This window comes from Equus przewalskii, chromosome 4, assembly GCF_037783145.1.
Source record: "Equus przewalskii isolate Varuska chromosome 4, EquPr2, whole genome shotgun sequence".
NCBI lineage: Eukaryota > Metazoa > Chordata > Mammalia > Perissodactyla > Equidae > Equus > Equus przewalskii.
Window position 1 is genome coordinate 14776022 of NC_091834.1, and position 19665 is coordinate 14795686.

General features: G+C 48.3%; 1 protein-coding gene across 4 annotated transcripts; it reads left to right on the plus strand.

Annotated features, from left to right (window-relative positions):
- Positions 1–3: 3 nt before the first annotated feature.
- Positions 4–18278, plus strand: UBE2D4 (ubiquitin conjugating enzyme E2 D4). Of its 4 annotated transcripts, XM_070617234.1 has the most exons (9): positions 60–136; positions 7159–7222; positions 10212–10243; positions 10342–10419; positions 13196–13328; positions 13761–13866; positions 15699–15792; positions 17361–17402; positions 17815–18278. In XM_070617234.1, the coding sequence occupies exons 5-9, from the start codon at positions 13296–13298 to the stop codon at positions 18035–18037; spliced, it is 498 nt and encodes a 165-aa protein (XP_070473335.1). In that variant the 5' UTR covers positions 60–136; positions 7159–7222; positions 10212–10243; positions 10342–10419; positions 13196–13295; the 3' UTR covers positions 18038–18278. The 4 variants fall into 4 exon arrangements, with proteins under 4 accessions (XP_008525503.1, XP_008525506.1, XP_008525505.1 ...); XM_008527281.2 differs by lacking the exon at positions 13196–13328 and having other exon boundaries at positions 4–136; XM_008527284.2 differs by lacking the exons at positions 13196–13328; positions 17815–18278 and having other exon boundaries at positions 4–136; positions 17361–17448.
- Positions 18279–19665: the final 1387 nt, after the last annotated feature.

The following is a 19665-nucleotide window of genomic DNA, read 5'->3' on the forward strand; positions in this document are numbered from 1 at the left end:
ACGCGCAGGCAGCCGTTCCCGGCTTGCAGCGCTGCGCCGCGGCCGAGCCGGCAGCGGGCCGCCCCTGGCAGCCCGGGGCCGGGCCGCCCCCGTCCCCAGCAGCGGGGGTAGGATGGCGCTCAAGCGGATCCAGAAGGTAAGGGGCCCTCTCGCTCTCAGGCTTCTTGCGAGACCGAAGCGTCGGGGTCTGAAGGCTTGATTCGCGGGCGTGGGCGCCACAGCGCCCAAGCGAACAGCTGCCGAGGTGCACGCAGCACGGGCACACCTGCCAGGAAGGGAGGCGGAACGGCCACCGGCGCGGCCTTAAAAGGGCACGGCGCGGCGCGTGGGGCGGGGCCAGCGTTACGTGTGGCGGTGGGGCGGGACTGGAGGGGCGGGGCCGGCGTTACGTGGGGATTGCGTCATGCTGGCAGGTGAGCCAGTGGGCCGGTAGGCCTTGCGGGGGCGGCAGGACGTTTTTCCCGTTGCGCTTGCGGCGACCTTGGGACTCGGGATGCCTTCGTTGCCTGCCCTGGGCCGCGAGATGGCGCCAGTTGCCTGAGGAAGGAGGGCTTGCTCTTGTGGAAGTGTCTGGAGGGTTGAGCGGAGGAGTTGTGGTTGGAGCTGGGTCCTAAGGAATGAGTTGAAACTCTGCAGATGGAGAAGAGGGACAAGGGCGTTCCCTGCCACAGAGAGACCGCGTGACTCGGCTTGGGGCCCGGGGAGGATGACCGGAGCAGGATGCTGGAGCAGGGGATGGGAGTGGGTTAATGGGCCTGGGTCTTAGGGGCAGTGCTGGGGTAACTGTTTTTTTATCCTGTGTAACTGGGAGTCTTTATAGGGGGTTTATATATTGTCAAACTAAAAAGCAAATTCCTCTGTTGTTTTATCCTCAAAACAAGTTTATACCAGAACACCCAAAAGAAATGCAATTCAGGATGTACATGCTATGGCGAGCCATAGGCAAATCCGGAAAACAAAGGAGAGCTGCTTTTATAGAGAAAAAGGACTTGAGGGGGGGCTGTTCAAAATGAAAGTTCATTGCAGGAAGGTAAGAGTTCAGGGCAGCAATGGCTTCTCATTGGCTGAGTTTGTCATTTCTCATTGGCTGGGCTGTTGCCAGGCAGAGAGAGAAATCTCCCTTCAGTAGTAAGGTAGTTTTACTTCTTATCCAAGATGGAAGCAGGTCTCTTCCTGTTTGGTGTATAATGGGATGTGAGATTTCCCTCTACAAGGCTTCCCAACTCCAATTTAGTTAAGGTTTTTTAAATTAATTTCCACAATATTAACTAGAATTTGGAAAATGCACACAGTAGAAGAAAGAAAACATATTCCCAATTCTGCCACCTTACCATTTGTTGACATTCTAGCGTATCTACTACCAGGCTTTTTCCTTACTTTACAAAAAATAATCGTACTGTGTTTTGTATCCCACTTTTCCACATAGGATTAAAAGTGAGCATTTTCCATGTTGTGAAACAGTATTCATAATCATAATTTTTAACATTAACTTTCCATAAGAACATGACCAATAACTTATTTTATCATTATCTGTAGGGAGTAAACACATGGACATGGGTGTCAAGGGACCTAGGGTAGAGAATGAGGTCACCTATGGTAGGACTGGAGGCAAGGCGCTTACTCATTTCCAGCCTCTGTGTCCTACATGTTTACAGAGTTGTTTTGAGACTTAGATGATACATGTTTAACACGTACTTGGTATATATCAGGCACTCAATATGAGTTAACTGCCATTGATACTCTAAATTCTTCATAAAAGTGCTGTGATGAGCATCATTGCGCAGTAAGCTTAGGTTTGATTACCAGAGATGGAATTACAGGATCTCCAAGGGTATGACTCATTTTTTATAATTAGCCCTCCAAAAAGGATGTGTATTGGCAAATTATTCTCTGAAGGGGTTATCTGTCATCCTAGGACTTTGAACTAGTGAATCACATGCTCCGATCTGTGTTATAAAAATATCCTTCTGGTAGTGGTGTGGCCCAGAGTAGAGCAGAGACTGGAGGAGAGGCAGAGTAGAGGCTATTGTGAAAGTACAACAAAGGCTTTGCCAAAGTTAATGACGGTAGAATGGATCCCAAGGCAAGGGCAGTACTTGAGTGACCTGGCAGAAGTAGAATTGACAGGACTTAAAGAAGAGTTTGTAGTGAAAGTGAGAGAGGGAGGTACACAAGATGGATAACTGGGCGGATGGTGGTGTCATTGCCTAAGATGAGGAATCAGAAGTTTTGAGGACAGGGAGCAGGGTGGAGGAGATAAGGAGTGTAGGTTTGAACCTACCTGTTTGAACACTAGGCTGATAAGATTTCTAAAAGGCAGAACTAGGAGAAACAAGTTTGACCAGGAGGACGAGATGGCAACCATAGATATAAGCTAATTGAAGTCGTAAGGCCAGGGAGAACTTGCCTTGATTGGAATCAATAAAGGAAGAAACCAGAGCTGGCTTCCTGAGTATGTGACCCATATTGTCTCCATGTGCCCTTGGTTTAATGCTCTGCAGTTACTGTCTTGAAATTCTTAATAATTGTTGAAAAAGAGACCCTGCATTTTCATTTTGCATGAGGGCCCTGCAAATTATGTAACAAGTCCTGGGAGAAACAACGCAACTATGGGAAATACTAACTTGAAAAGTGTGTCCAGAGCACGGTGGTGAGAAGACACCGCTAGGGCAAGTTAGGAAGCCTTGGCTGGAAGTGACAGAGGCCCAGCTGCCCTGGCTACAGAGTTGGAGGTCCACAAGACTTTGGGAGAGACTTTGGGGCTCCTGCTCAGTTTCCCTAAGATTCTCTAGACTGAGCTGCTCTGGGCCCCACAGTCCGCTGGACATCCCCTAGGAAGAAAGAGACGCTGGCTTCCAGAAGTTCTCAGAAAGGCCAGCAAATCTTTTTCTTAACTTTGCCTCCTTGCTATGAGTTGTCACATGCTCATTCTTGAGCCACTGAATGCCAAGGCTACTCTTAGAATGTCTGGCTACTCTTAGACCTGGAGCTGAGGGTGAGTGTGCGTCTCCCGGGGGACCGGAACTGAACAGGAGCTCTGCAGGAAGGAGGAAGGCAAGTGGTGCCAGCAGTCTAAGGCCCGGGTCAGGACAGTGGCTTTGTGCTAGCTTCCCCCTTAGCTCCCAACCCACAGCCCTTGCCAACCAACTTCATCCCTTTTTTAAAAACTGTCTCCAAAGAGTTCAATATTTGTAGATGAACTTTCACTTTATTGATAAAATATTACCTTCAGTTAAACAAGAATGCTCATTTAAAAGATCTGAATATGTGTCAATGTAACCTTTCTAAATGTCTTCAATATGGACAGGGATTTATGTGGCAGCATTACGTTTATGTTTATACTGTATTAATGGCAATTAATTTTTGCGTTCTAAAGCAATACATGTTCTTTAAAGAAAATTTGGAAAATATCCCAAGATGCAGTTTCTTTTAGAAAGTCATCTATAGCCCTGTGAGATCATTGTGGTTAATTTAACATTTTGATAGATTTCATTCCAGTCTATTTGCTGTGTGTGTGTTTCTGATTGTCGTAGTCACATGGTACATCAAATTTTACATTCTGCCTTTTTCCCATCTTTTTTCCTTAAGATTGTATCATAACATTTTCTCTTGTTACTCCATAGTCTTTAGAAACCATAATTTCCTTTTTTTCGTTTTTAAAGATTTTGTTTTCCTTTTTCTCCCCAAAGGCCCCTGGTACATAGTTGTATATTTTCAGTTGTGGGTCCTTCTAGTTGTGGCATGTGGGATGCCGCCTCAGCATGGCCTGATGAGTGGTGCCATGTCCGCGCCCAGAATCCGAACCCATGAAACCCTGGGCCGCCGAAGCGGAGCGCAAGAACTTAACCACTCAGCCACGGGGCTGGCCCCATAGAAACTATAATTTTCAATGATTGCATAATGCTTGATTTAGTTTTTCAAAACAAGTTTAGTTAACGTTTTCTGATTATAAATGGTAATTGTTCTGTAGAGAGATCTCGGAAAATCAGGAAAGTATAAATAATACTGTATTTTATCTGCTCTAAGATGAACATTTTTTCACATCTCTGAAATTGGGATGCTTCTTAAAATCACTGTCAGCCAGGCAGCAGTTGTGACTTAGTTGTCACCATTTGTTTGCATGAACCAGATGATGGCAGTGCATACTGATGTAAGTGTATTGTTGGTGTGTTGACTTTAATTGCTTTGAAAATGTCTTCAAAAAGATACTGTGATTTAGCACTGAAAAGAAAAGCTTTTGTGAACACAGGCACAGAAACAAAACAGTGGGAAGTCAACTTTATATTCATGGAACAAATATTTATTGTTAGAGCAAAGACTGCAATTCCCTCTTTCCCTGCCAAGCCAGCCAGTGCTCCGTAGACCCCAGAAAGGAAGGTGCCATCGACCCTCAAGTCAGTGAGGCTGGGTCACCTTTACCTGCTGAGGTTTGTGCAAAGAGATTGTGTATCATGGACTTTGCAGAATGGGTATCAATGGCTTGGAAGAAAACTCCAGAAACAATAGTGGAAGTCTCTTTAAGAATCACCACATCACCACTGCCTGGAAAGCACACAGGATGATTGTGAGGACGTCCATGACCCAGGGCTGGCATTGGACTCTAAATGGGAAGAAACAATTTCTTTCACTTGAATTTCTTTTTTTTTTTTGTATGCATAAGTGATACTTGATTAAAAAAACAAAATGAAACCTATGTCCAAGTAAGCTTAAAAGAGTTCTTTCAATAAAAATAATTTAAAAATAAAATTAAAAGTTTTAAGTGTGAAGAAAACATTCGGTCTTAGTTTAATTGCCAGTGTGTTTTCTTTCTTAGTTGTACATAAAATAAAATCGTGACTGACAACTGGTGCCATCTTGCATTCGATGAAACGAGGCAACAGAGCTGAGCGTGTCCAGTGGTTTGCTTAGCTGCTCTCCTCTGTAACACACAAGACTTTTCTCTTTCCTTTTCTGAGGGAAAATAATTATTACACAATTTTAACATGCATATTCCTTTACAACTAATAAAATAGTTTATTTATGTACTTATTGAATAGGTAATAAATCCCCATAGTTCAAAACTCAAAAGGTACAGAAAGGTCAACAGGGAAAAGTCTCCCTTCTGCATCCTCAGCCATCCAGCTCCTCTCCCCGGGGTCAACCGGTGTTAGGAGGTTCTTCAGTATTCTTCCAGGACTAGACAGCTTCCACGCAGTCCTCATCCCTCTTTTTACGACACTGATGAAAGCATCCTCTATGCACTGCCTCATTGATTCTTTACTGGGTGCACTGGTGTACATTATACACATTACAAAATTTATAGCCTTACAGTAGTGCTGGCCAACTGGCAGGCAACTGTTATCATTACAACTTAACAGATAATTATACTGAGGCCCAAAGAGATCAAAGTGACATTCTCAGTGACGGAGCTGGGACTCAGGTCTGCTGGCCCCTATTAGGTAAGCAGAGGAATGCAATATAGGAGTGAACTGTTTTCTCTCAAATCACACTATTCTTCCTTCAAATGCCAGTTAGCATTTAAAACTCCTTGGTGCTGGTTGGAATCTATCAACAGAGACCCACTTCTGGTCGTTGAGGAATCGTTAAATCTTAGTAACCATTCACCACACCCCTAAAGAGGGACATGCATTCTAGGGACGGGAACAGCCTGTGCAAACGTGTGGAGGTGTGGAGAAATCTGGTGAGCTAGGGGCAATTAGCCTGTACTGCCAGCTTTTCCTGCCCCCAACTGTTCATAAAGTCTCTCTAGGATTTGCCTTTAACAGTCCTTCTGTCAAAGAGCTCATTCGTTCAAGCAGCATCGCAGAGGGTATAAACAATCCCCTACAGGTGGTGGTGAAAGTAGGTGCTGAGGGCACAGCACAGAGATGAGCAGGACTGTTCTGCTCAAGTTTCTGTAGCCATATGGCATTTCTGAGCATGTCCTCGGGTCCCCTTGCATGACCTTAGTTGTTCCCCAAGTTCATTTCTACTGTGACGACTAGCAATGCTGCTTACAGAGTGCTTACCAAGTGCAACCATTTAGATCCATCAGATACTGAGAACTGACCAGTGCTGTTTAACCTTCTGAGAGAAAGCGTGGCCTTGATTGGTAGCACTTGCTGACTTCTGCAATGTCAATACTCCCACCACGGCCAATTATATTTGGGGGGAAATGGATGGCCAGAGAGGCAGTGGTTACTAGAATGATCAGCATGCCCAGACATAAAGTGGGATGAGGAGGAACTCTGGATGAGCTCAGTTTCAGGTTTAGTTCAGGTAAGGTGGAATGTCATCAGCCAGGGTTGAACTTCATGCATGTACAGCAGACCTTGGAGTTTGCCATCCCTTGAGGAGTTTCCCTGCCACCCAATGGACCATTACTTGTGCCTCCTTCCTTCCCTTTAGAACCTTTCTGGAAACCCCAAGAAATTTACCCAGATATGGAACCTGGGGAGGATGGGGAATATTAGGAAGCATGCAAGCTAGAGTTTGAGAGTCACTGCCCAAAGGCTTGGGCCTTGAGGCTCGTGCTGGGCCAGGATACCTTTTGGGGGTTGTGGCCAGAAGTTGGTGTCCCATAAAGGGAATCCAGTTATGGTGAATTTCCTGTTCCCCTGTTGGTACATCGGGTAGCATTGCTAGGCTTACTCGCATGTCCTTAGTCTCGGCTCAGAGCTCTAGGGCTTGCCACGCACCCAGGAGAGGTAGAGTAAGTGAAATACGGGAGCCCTGCCCTTGATTGAGCCCCTCCTCTTGGCTGAAAGTTTCCATGTATTAACTCAGGAGCCCAGAGCTAAAACCCTGCCCCTGCCCTTCTCCACCTGAGTTGGGGAAAGGCTAGGCTTGAGCGTAAGGCAAACGCGCTGGAGACTCCTCTCCCTGCCCTCTTCCAGCTTTGTGACCTTGAGCAAGTAACTTAACTCTTTACATTTCCATTTCCTGACTTGTAAAATGGAAATGGTAATGCCTACTTCTCAGATATCTTTGCAGCCTTGAGCAGACCCTCAGGTCACTCATTTTCATTGGCCAGGCCAACCCCCCCCACCCCACCCCCCACCACCACCAGAGCCTAGGAGCCCTTCCCACCAGGAGAATGCACTTCTGGCCCAGAGGTGTGGGCTAGAGCAGCATCCCCAAGGCACACACCAGCTGAGCTCGCTGTCTTTTTTGTTCTAGGAATTAACCGACTTGCAGAGGGATCCCCCTGCCCAGTGCTCCGCAGGACCTGTGGGAGATGATTGTAAGTAGTTTTCAGTGCTCCAGATCAAATTTATCAGCCCGGCAGTCTTTTAAGGTTTTTTGTTGTTTTCCCTTCATTTGCTCGTGAAGTGCTTTCTCATTAGAAACATTGAGACCGTCACCTGGCTAGTTAAGATACTGCCAGAAACCACCACCTCCCTCCGCTGGGGCACGAGATAGCTATCTTGTCCCGAGGTACACTGGCTTCTGGAAAGTGCCTCTGACCAACTAAAACTTGGGTGTTTGTGTAAAAACGGTCATGAAGCTAGTCGTGGAGGACCTGCTGCTGCTGTATTTGAGGGTGGAGCTGGAAGGTTGGTGAGGGGCAGGGGGCCTCCTCCTTGCCTCTGCCAAGGGGAGGGGACAGTTCCTGTTCTTTTCTCCCCCTTCAGCACTTCCCTAAGGGAGACTGAAGAAGCAGCACTGGCCAGGCCAGAGGCCAAGTGGCCCAGCCCATGGCTTCCCCAAATCCATACTCTGCTCCACACCTCACCTCTACTCTCTGAGATTCTTAGGCTCTGGGACACTCATCCTTTCCTGGAGGCTGCAGTAGCTGCAGCTGTAGGAAAAATAGGTGGGGAAGGGAGAGGCTGTGTGTCAAAGAGCGTGGTGCCTTCTAAGGACAGCAAAGAATTAAAAACAGGGACTCAAACAGAACTTGTATGCCAGTTCTGTCATTGCACCATTATTTACAGTCGCCCAAAGGTGCCCAAGTGCCCATGAACAGATGAATGAAGCAAAGTGTGGTATGTACATCCAATAGTGTATTATTTAGCCATAAAAAGAAATGAAGTTCTGACATAAGCTACAACATGGATGAACCTTGAGAACAGGATGCTAAGTGAAATAAGCCAGAAACAAAAGAACAAATGTTGTATGATTCCGTTTATATGAAATAGCTAGACTAGGCAAATTCATAGAGACAGAAAGCAGAGTAGAGGCTCATGGAAGCTGAAGGGAGGTAAAAATGGGGAATTATTTCATGGTACAGGATTCCTGTCTGGAGTGAAGAAAAAGAAACTTTGTCTATATAATGGTGGCGGTTGCACAACAGTGCAAATGCGTTTAATGCCACTGAATTGTACACTTAAAAATGGCTAAAATGACATATTTTATGTTACATGTTTTTTTCACTTTTGTTATTGTTAAAATACACATAGCATAGTTTACCATCTTAACCATCTTTAATGTCCAGTTCAGTGCATTAAACACAATCACCTTATTGTGCAGCCATCACCACCATCCATGCCCACAATTTTTCATCTTGTAAACTGAAACTCTGTAGCATTAAATGCTAACTCTCCATTGTGTTACATATTTTACTACAATAAAAAAGAGAGAAATTTCACAAAGTTGGAAGAAAAGAGGAGGTGGTGTCCCCTGCATGTGTGCGTATACATCCTGTGGGCTGAGGCTTAGAGCTAGGGTGAGCTGGGGTGGGGGGCAGGCGGAGCTGCTGAGCAGAGAGGCTCCACAGGTGTTATGTGAGAGTTGAATGAGCAAGGGTAGCTTTAGTTCCACTGTTTTCTGGCCCTGCTTGTCACCCAATCTGTGGCATCCTTCCGAGGACCCCAGGTCTCCATAGCATACGTTCCCCTCTTACCTGTCACTTAAGATCCCATCAAATTAGGGTTACTGGTAAGATTGAATTGGTTCTAATTTAGCCTTAGCTTTCTAAAGGCTCCCTCGATGCTTGCTCTGCACCACGCACACTCTCCCTTCACCATGGCCCTGTGCTGGGAGGCAGCTGTCATTCTTGGAGAGGCTAGCTAGCATCAAGGCCGCCCTCATACTCAGTACCTCAGTGGATGGGGTTTGTACAGTCTTGGACACTAGCTAACCTTTTGGGGCCATTTCATGCCTGCTCTGTGGGCAAATAGCTCCTTTCCAGCATCGCTCTGCAGTTTCCTTCCTCTTCCTCTCTCTTTTGGGGACTTTTCTTCTGCCTGTGCCCCCAAGCCCTCCTTAGCCCCCAGCAGCCCTCAGGGGTTAAAGTGAATGGGACCAGACGGTCCCAAACTGCTCACCAGAAGGAGCCTCTTTTATTAGCTATCCCTCCCCATGGACTGTTATTTAATAAGGAGTTCCATTCCATATTATTATTAGGCAAAGGTAGATCTGTTAACCACAGCTAATAGTTAGCATGAATTGGAATAAAAACATCAAAAGCAAAAGAAGTGACGCTTCCATCGACTCAGGCAGCCGTCTCACAGATGAAGGTGTTGTCTTCAGTCACATTTCTTTGAAATATTGAGAAAGGTCATGTGCCGTCTTGACTGCGTTTAGACATGTAGAGGTTTGGGGAACCTCGCCTTTAATCCCGGCACTCACCTTCCTCACGCCTCAGCAATTTCCTGTCCTGCTGTCAGGGGTAGAGTCTGTGGGTATTTGAAGGAGTGGCAGGAAACCCAGGACAGGACCAGGTGTGGAACTTTGGGCTAATTCCACCCCATGATGGATCATAAGACAAAATCCATAGAGAACAACGGACCCCTCACATGGTCTCAGAAGCCACTCCAGTGGGTGGGCAGGCACTTCCCACAGAGACTAAATTGCCCTGGGAGCCTCGGAGGTGAGTCACTGGCCCTCCAATGACTGGGCCAGCCTTGCTGAGAGGACAGGAGCTTTCGTAGGGATGGGTAGAGTGGTAAATGTAGCCTGAGACGCCAGGGAGGGTCCCAGGCATGATGTGCGGCCAGAGAAGGCTCTGACCCACCAGTGAGGGAGCCCAGCCTGACTGCCAAAGGTGGGGGGACCTGGAAGGGAAGAACAGAGGGGCTTGTCTAGGCCCATCCCCAGGTCCCCAGGGCACAGGGCCCTGCCTTGGGACTATGTGGAAAAGGACACAGATGGAAGGTGGCCCCACTGAGGCCAGAAGTGAGGGCAGTATTGTGCGGACGATACCCTCTGACCTGAGCAGCTCCCTTTTGGTGGAGTAGACGTGTTTGTTGGGAAGTGTCTCACATTCCCATCTCTCTTTTGTCTTGCAGTGTTCCACTGGCAGGCCACCATCATGGGCCCGGTAGGTAGTCGCTGCTGCGTGCACCACCCCAGCTTCGCTTCCTGCACTTTACGCTTTTGTGCGTGCACTAATCTGCCTTCTGTGTCTTGTCCTTCTAGAATGACAGTCCTTACCAAGGAGGCGTTTTCTTCCTGACCATCCACTTTCCTACAGATTACCCTTTCAAGCCCCCAAAGGTGAGGACAGGGACAGCGTGTAATGAGGGGCCTTTTCAAGTCACTGCTGCACATGGGGCTTCTCCCACCTCCAGGGTTACAGCCTCTCAGGACTTTAAACTCTGGACTTTCACCATCGATCCCTGTTGTGGTGAGGGCCTCCCTACAGAAACCACACTTTCAGCAGTGCTCCTCTTGTTGCGGCTGAGTCTGGCCAGGTCTCGGGCTGCAGTCCCCTTCTCTGCGGTCCCTTTCAGTCTAGGACAGGGGTTCTCAGCCCCTGTCCCAGTGACATCGGGCAATGTCCTGGGATATTTTGGGTTGTTAAAACCTGAGGTAGGGGGTGGGGAGGGGATTGCTACTAGTTCCAGGAGGCTGCTCAACACCCTACAGTGCACAGGACAACCTTGAATGTCAGTAGGTGGAGACACCCTGGTCTAGGGCCCTGGCTAGTCACCACCCTTCCCACGCACTCAGTTTCCTGTATCAAGTTACAAGAGTAGTGGGCCTTCCTTTGCCTTCACACACACCCCAGCCCATCAGTGGGGCCTCAAGAGAGGACAGTGCCACCAATAGGAAGGGGAAGCCTGAGGGGAGCTACTCCACCCTGCCTCACTCCCCTGGGCACCACACAGCCCTGCCCAGGGGAGTCCTGCCTCAAGAGGCTCATAGTCCTATCAGGGAGACTTTTGGTATGAGAGCTGGCCGGTGCTGAGGAGAAGCACAGAGAGGGAGGTGGGACAGGATGATGAGAGTGGGTGGCAGCAGGAGCCAGGGGGCTGGGGTGGATCTTCCTGAGCATGGGGGGATCACAAGCCTGTGTGCAGGGGTGGAGAGAAGGCCAGAGGGGTGGCCTGAGGACTTGTGTGGGCATTGACTTCTCTGCTGCAGCAAGGAGCAGAGGCTAAGTGGGGCCAAGGCTGGGATCATGGGGACAGGACAGGTGGCATGAAGGTGGGAGAAGAGGCAAATTCTGGGGTGTTCAAAGGTGGAGCTGACAGGACGGGCTGCAGGTCAGATGTAGTCATCCAGCAGTGTGTATGTGATTCACCTCATTTTTAACATCTTTTATTTTTCTGATTGCAAAACTGGTATAAATGGATTTTTTTTTTTTTTTTGACAAAGATTAGCCCCGAGCTAACTGCTGCCAATCCTCCTCTTTTCGCTGAGGAAGACTGGCCCCGAGCTAACATCCGTACCTATCTTCCTCTACTTTATATGTGGGATGCCTACCACAGCATGGCGTGCCAAGTAGTGCCGTGTCCGTACCCGGGATCCAAACCGGTGAACCCCGGGCCGTCGAAGGGGAATGTGCACACTTAACCGCTGCACCACAGGGCCGGCCCCTAAATGGATTATTTTTAAATTAGAACATTGGAGAACTAACTAATGTACAGATAGGAATCAGTCTCCTATAAACCTACATGGAGAAGACCACAGCTAACAGCCCGGTATACATTCCTCCAGGTTTTTTCTGCATATGCCAATACATATTTTTCTTTTCTTTTTTTAAAATAAAAATATCAATTGTGGTCGTGAACGAGAAAACTGAGGCTTTGAGGGGCACGTCATTTCCTGGAAATGGCACAGCTCATAGAGGAGGGGGACACTTGAACCCAGATGTGTCAGCTTATTTTTTAAAAACATTTTATTTTGAATTAATCTTAGAGAAAAGCTGCAGAAATAGTACAGAGTTTCCATGTGTGTCTCATCCAGCTTTTCCTGAAGTCAACATCTTAGGTTACTATAGTACAATTATCAAAACCAGGAAATCACTGTTGGCCACAATGCTCTGAACCAAACTGACGACCTTATTCAAATTTTACCAGTTTCCACTAATGATCTAGGACCCTGCGTGGATTTATTGCCATATCTAGTTCATCTTCACAATCTGTAACAGTGCCTCAATTTCCCCGGTCTTTTATGACCTTGGTGCTTTTGAGGAGTGTTGATTAATTATGTTGTCAAATGTCCCTCATTTGGGGTTTGTGTGATGTTTTCTCAGGATTGGACTGAGGTGGTGCATTTTGGCAAGACGTGTCAGGGCCCCATATCTCAGCCCGTGATGTGTCTCACTACCCTGAGGTTGGCCTTGATGGCTCCGTTTGAGTCAGACCCTCAGCCCTGTGTGTACATTGTATCTGAGCCTGTGTGAAGAAGCCTCTCTGGGCTCTCAGCCACAGCTCTGCCCAGGCATTGCCACCAGAGGCCACCCAATGCCTCAGTATTTTAAATCACGGGTAAATGTGGTCAGGATTCTGGAGACCTTGCCAGCTTTTAGCAGAGGAGAATGGAGTGTGCTGGGCGGGGAGGGACAGATACTAAAATAACTCTGCCAGATTCCAGGGGGTTTGGTTGAAAAGGCGTGCTTCATGGTCACTAATCCACCCCTCCCTCCCCTTTCCCTGTTGGGAGCTGCAGTGTCTTATAAAGTAGTAATTTTCCAGCTTATCTCCTTGTTAGCATGTGAGCAGCTGAGGATCTTTCTTAAAATAAACAGATAGGGTGTAGTCCTGTATATCTGTTGGGCATTTTCAGGATCCCTAATTGCCCAAGGGCAAAGCAAACACAGTGGCTATTATTACAAGAGGAAGAAGTAAGCTCTGAGAGTTAGGACCACTTTAACAAGGAGGGATGTGAGCTGAAAGGTGAGAGTAATGCTCTACAATTGAAGAAAGTCTCTGTCTTTTTAAAATCTCCTTCCACGGGAGAACAAGATAAAGTAGATTGATGTTTTGGCAGGAATTTTCTGACTCTAAAGGGGGAATCTAGCAACATTGCGTGATCTTCTTTATAGGAGATGTTGAAGAATAAGGCAGATACTTAACTGTCTGAGACGCTTTGGAAGTTTGACCCTTCCTGGGACAAATCATTTGGTACTAGATGACAAACCTCACATGTACACAGTCTTCCTCTCCCCATATTCTAAAGTAAGTGCTTTTCTTAAAAAACAACACTATTTTATAAACTATTTTAGGCATGCAAAATACTGTAGATAACAACAGGATGGACACCCACGCATCCACCATCCAGCCTAAGAATTCCATTATTCAAGAAGACTTCCAAGTCCTTGTCACTGCCCCTCTTACTGCTCCTCAGAGCGCACTGCTTTGGGAGACATGCTGTCAGTCCCCCATGTGCAGAACAAGAACCCAGCAGGGAATGGTCAGGGGTCTTCTCTCGGGGTGGCCCCTCCTCTATCCCTTTAGGGTTCAGGATTGGGGGCCAGCTCACCCAGGACTGTGCAGGGCCAGGTACGGCCCAGCAGCAGTCACTTCTGCCCTAGTTGGTTCATATTCCAGACAGACACTGTCTAGGACGTCCCTGTGGTCTGCCTGACTTAAGGTCCCTCGTCTCTGCAGGTTGCTTTCACGACCAAAATTTATCACCCCAACATCAACAGCAACGGCAGCATCTGCCTCGACATCCTGCGGTCCCAGTGGTCTCCAGCACTGACAGTATCAAAAGGTAGCCGCATGTGGCTCTGACATGCTTCACGTGCCCTGCCTTGTGCCTGCCCGCTCACACAGCAGCGTTTCTACCCCATGTTCCTGGGAGGAAACGGAGGCTCAGAGAGAGCAGGCAGCTCCCCACGGCCCACGGTCACAGCTGTAGGGGAGGAATCCAGGTTATGTTCTTCCCCATGGATCAGTGCTCCAGCCAGACTGTCGCATGGGTGCAAGAAGGAAATATTGATCCTGTTTATACTTTTTATCTAGAAATAAGAAAGGCGAATATCACATTACCTTCTCTGTTCCTTCATTTATTCGTTCATCCAACATGGATTATGATTCAGCCCTGAAGGAGGGAGATACAGGGTCTGTCCCCCTGGAGAAATCCTCCCTCCCCAGAGCAGTGTGTTTGTTGAGCACTGGTCTTTGGATGAGGCTGAAGAAACCAGTCCAAACTGGGTTTTATTTATGCAGATATTCCTTCTGAACTAAGATGGGCTGAACGTGGCTGTGTGTGCACTGAGACCTGAATGTAGACGGTGTGAGCGTCCTGTCAGTGGGTCGAGTGGGATGGCGAAAAAATGAACCAAGAGAAACAGAGTCGCAGAGCCCAAGAAATAAGAAGAGAGGAGCGTGAGGCAATGGAGGCAGCAGAGCTTCAGGCAGCCGAGAGGGGCCGTGAGGCACCCGGGCAGCTGGTGGGAGGAGACTTTTGAAGACTCTGCATCCAGCGGGAAAGCTGCACCCACCACCCACCCCCCTGACCCCCAGATGGTGGTGCAAATCCCTGTGGTGGCAGAGCGAGCTCCAAAACTCAGGCATTTGAGAGACAGCCCAATGTCTTGCGAGGTGACTCCATACCCAGGAGCCTCCTCCTCTCTGAGCTGAACCCTCACCCCACTGCCCCGGAAGTACTAGGAGGAAGGGCCATGACAGTCTACCAGCTTCATGTGCCTTTGGCTGTGGGGGGCAGGACACTTCCCAAGCCTGAAGGAGGGCGAGCAAATCAGAGTGGCAGGGCGTAGGCCCTGAAGTGTGGAAGGAAGCAGGGCACGCACAGGTGGAGCCCACCAGCCCTCCCATGACATGGCCTCTGAGCTCAGAAGAGCAGGCAAGTAGAATATCTTTAAAAGGGTAAACCGCCCCTCCCACCTGTAGCTTACCTGTGGGGGACTGTGGTCAGGACTTGAATGGACTCACTTAAGTGAGGATGACACTTGTTTGCGGTCATACGGTGGGTCCAGGGCAAAGCCAGGAATGACAGTACCTTTCCGCCTGGGGCCCTAAGAATCTTGGCAGCACAGTTCCCTCCGCTCCTCACCGCAGCGCTGGTGGGGTGAGGGTCCTCAGGTCCAGAGCGTGCCGGGAGGGCTCAGGGCGGGACAGTGCACATTTGCTTGGCAATCAGACCTGGTTCAAAATCTTGTTTTTTCCAATATGCTGGGTCTTCCAAGTGACCTTGGACAAGTTACCCTGAATGCTCCAGTTCCCATTTCCTTATTAGTAAACAGTGCCTGTGGGACCAGACAGCAAAGGGGGGTTGTTTAGAGCTGAAGACAGCAACGCCTCATTGAGCAGAGCAGGGAGTGAGGGCCAGCACCACGGGAGGGCATGCCCTGGAGCAGATGCTTCTGAGACTGGATTGCACAAGGATAAAATGGCCATTCAGCCAATGGCTGCCAAAGCAAACACTCTCATGACTATTGGGGTGTCAAGCAGAAGAATTTTGAGGGGGCGTTGAAGGGAAGACAATGGGTCTGTCAATACAGAGCTTGAGTTGGGGGCTCACTGGACCTGGGGCGACCTGAGCTTCATGGCTGAGCTGACCTCCTTTTCTTTTCTTCCCAGTTCTCTTATCCATCTGTTCCCTGCTCTGCGACCCCAACCCTGACGACCCTCTGGTGCCAGAGATAGCCCACACCTACAAGGCCGACAGAGAAAAGTACGTGTCCTCTTTGGGTTGCCTCAGGCCTTGGCTGCCCCAGGTACCTCCTTGCGGTACCCACCCTGAGCTGGTGCTTCCAGGCTAACCAGGTTCCCTCAGACAGCTTCCTGCTATGCCAAGCCCATGCAATGCGTGAGCCCTCGGCTTGGACTCCTGGCTCTCTCACTAACATTTCCTTTGACTCTGAGGAGGGAGAAAGAGAGAAAAGCTGTTCACCGTCCTGGATAGCTCATCAACTGCTACTACTGAACCCTAAGATATCATTGCCAAGCCTGCCCTTGAGGCCAGCAAGGTCAGTCGTCAACCAAGAATGGACTCAGAAGGATCTCACAGCAAGAAAATTCTGGATTAAATTATAAGGTTTATGGCATAAGACAAGGGGGTGTCTGATCAGATACATCCAGGATGAGGCCAGGGCCAGTCGAGGTGGGAAACACTGCCATGGTCAGTTTACTGACGGGGGCTCAGAAGTCAGCCGTGTGTTGCTGTTTTACCGACAAACTCTCACTGTCAGCTCTCTGTTTAAACACCGATTACCAGCCCAGAATTGTAGAATTCTGCCCCATTTGACTAGGCATGAATTGTGCACTGTAGCATGGGGGGAATGTCTATGGCTAGTGAAGCAGGTACAGGGAATGACTCACCTTCACTGTCGATAATGCCTGAGCATTGACAGCATGGTGAGAAAGGGTAGGAGAGGCAGGGGCCCAGGCATCAGGGGCAGTGGCCTTATGAGGTGCACTGGATCTGTGTATGGTGTGGGGTGGGGGTAGGGGGTAATTGCTGGCTCTTTTAAAGAACATCTCCAGTGACTCTTTTAGTTTGTTACTTCTCTTCTGTCCAAAGAGATTACAATAGAATGTGGTTATTCCAATTTATATTTTTCTTGAAACCTTTATAGGTCTCATTATTTCCCTCACTGAGTTTTCCTGAATGACAAAGTGATTTTTAATTGGCTAGGTTTTAAACTGTATTATTTTAACACTTGTTATAAGATATTTTAGACATGCCAAAAGTGATTTTTTTTCATTGCCTCCTCCAACTACAAATCTCTCTTACTTAGAGTCTCATGGCATCAGATCTTATTACAATAATGAGGATAAATGTGCACACTTACATAGCCCTATATGGGTGCCAGGTCTGCTTCATGGCTGCTGAGGGTGGCACTGACTCACACTCCAGTGGCCAGGCTCCAAAGCCTGGATCTTGGAGTCCACGTGCTGGACAGCCTGGGACTATTCCAAGCTGACTTCTGTATCTCTTCCTGATCCTCAAGCATCCATGTTGTAGGACAGGAGAGAGGAAGGGAGGAGGCTTGTGGCATTATTAAATCTTCCACAGCAGATAGTTATGGAGAACCATCAGGACTCACCAAGCTAGGGGTTTATGGCCACAAATGACATATTCTTGCTCCAGGCAGTCTTTACTGTACTCATTCATCAGTCCGAGATGTTTGATAAGAAGCAGCAGCATCTCCTGTGCATTAGTTCTGTTCTCTACTCTGCATTGAGAGGAAGTGACCATTCTGAGTAAGGGTGTCACCCACTTCTGCTTTTTTCTTCCAGGTACAACAGACTAGCAAGAGAATGGACACAGAAATATGCTATGTAAGTGCCTCAGAGGTTTTAATGGGAGACACTGTCCAAGTGAAGCTAGCCAGGCAAAGAGGGCCTCTCCTGACACTGAAGCTGTTGGCCGAGCCACTCACAGATCGTCATCTCTTCTGCAAACAAATGTTGGTCACCCACTTTCTCCAACTGCAGCCTGTTGGTACCACTGTCAGCCATCATGGCTTTGACAACGTCACATTTTGATGCCAAATCAATAGCCACTGTTAGGATTTGCGGCCTTCCTGGCTACACTGGAATCAGTCCCTCTGCCCCAAATCACTGCTCGTCTCTTGTGGGGACAGTGTCCTGTACGCCTCCCCTGCTCAGCCTCACTCAGAGTGACACTGCTTGCCATGGTGCCACATGAGAGCCTCGGCCTGACCCCTCACCATGTGCTCTTTGCTTCTAGAACTCAGTGCCATCCTGGAGCCCAAGGCAGAGTGGGCAGGCTTCCCTCACACCCCATCTGCGGCAAACTGTGTCCCAAGGAGTCCCAGCTTATCCCAGGAGGCTCCTGGGAATTGGCAACAGTGTCACTGGGAAGTGGAGCCCTCGCCCTGCAGCTCCCACCGGTCTTGCTCTGCAGTGTCACACGCTGGCATTCTCCCCTCACACGCAGAAGCACCAAATAGAATGTCAAGATATAAAGCCCATATCTCCCCATGAGAGATGCCTTTTTAGAAGCAAGAGCAAAATTATGAAACCTGGAGAGATTTGAGTTATGGTTTTCTATGTGAAGTTTTTCACCACCCCGACCTTCTCCCAGTCAGAGCCTACACTACGTCCAAGTGCAAGCCGTTCACAGACCAGAACACAGGGAGAGGGAGAGACTTTTAAATGTAAATAAAAATGTAATTCACTCGTAACCCTAAATGATAACTGACATTTAAGTCTACTTTTTTTTCTAAGCAGAACAGAAGATACGGAAACTTTTAACAGGTCCTTCAGAGCCTTGAATTAGCTAGCCTGTTGGGTAACTGGCCTCCTCTCAAGTTTCTGATGTAACACATTTGAAGGGTCGCCCTTAGATTTCAGAGCTTTGAGATTAGGTTAGCTAGGAGAAGGGCAGGAAAGGGGTTATTCTAATTTAACTTCCAAAGAGGGAGGAAAATTGAGGAGCTTCAAAGCTCTCAAGTCCAATTTGGCCTGGTCTTTTCTAAGTGGCTTACAAAGCTGGTCTCCCCCGACCCAGGACAGCCATGGAAGTAATGCATGGGTAAGTAGGAGCAGGGGGGTGGAGAAGCAGTAAAATTCTGCAACCAAATGGCCAGATGCAGCCGTTGCAGGGCTGTGGAGTTTGAAAGGAAGCCTACAGACTTTGTCCCTGGGGATCAGCAAAAGGTGACCATGGGAGGTTGATCTGCTCCAGAAACTCCCAAGTTGGAGCACGACTTCACTGCTGACGCTTTCCAGCGAGAACGCTGGGATTGGTCACGCCACTGCTTCCTCAACAAAGCAGGCAGCAGTCGGAGCCTGGTCTGCTTTTCCTTTATGGGGGTCCCCATTGGGATCCTCTTACCATGAGGCTACTTTTTGGGTTCCATGGGCCCCGTTCCCTGCCTCTCACCCTGGTAAGGATTGCCTTTTTAACTTTTGCCTCTTTGCTACCCCTTTGGTCTTTGCTTAAACAAAATGATAAATTTGAACAGATGAGGAGAATGCCATTATTGCAGTATTCCCTGGGAAGGCTACCAGCATACAGCTCTGTCACTTCCGGCAGTGGTCACGGTGCACCTTGGAGCCAAGAACACAAAGCATGGAAAGATGGGGTGGATTCACATTTCAAAGACAAGTCAGAGGCTGAGAGAGGAAAGATCCAGGCCCAAGCTGGTGTTGAGACGGTGGGTGCCATACTTGGCCTTTCCAGAGTAATAGCTTATGACTCCCCAGAAGCTGATGAATTTTCTCACTCCAGTCAAAATTTCCCCGTGCCTGCTCCTCTGTTGGAGATGCGTAGTAGGGAAAGTAATATCAGCCCTTTGGGATGCCCTGTGTAAATTATCATTCACCCTTTGTAAGCCTATGTTGTGCTCTGTACCTGCCAGACCCCTTGGAGAGGCCACCACAGTGGTGCTCCACAGGCCTGTCCCCAGCAAATCTAGACTCTCAGCCTGGGAAACTCATCTGTTTGTTATGCCTTCTAGGACTCAGGTCAGCTTGAAGAACAGGCTTCTTAGGTTGAAAATCTTATTTTAAGATGCACTGTGGTACAGGTGGCCCCGATGTAACCCACATGAGCAGATGTCATGTTTCCACAGCG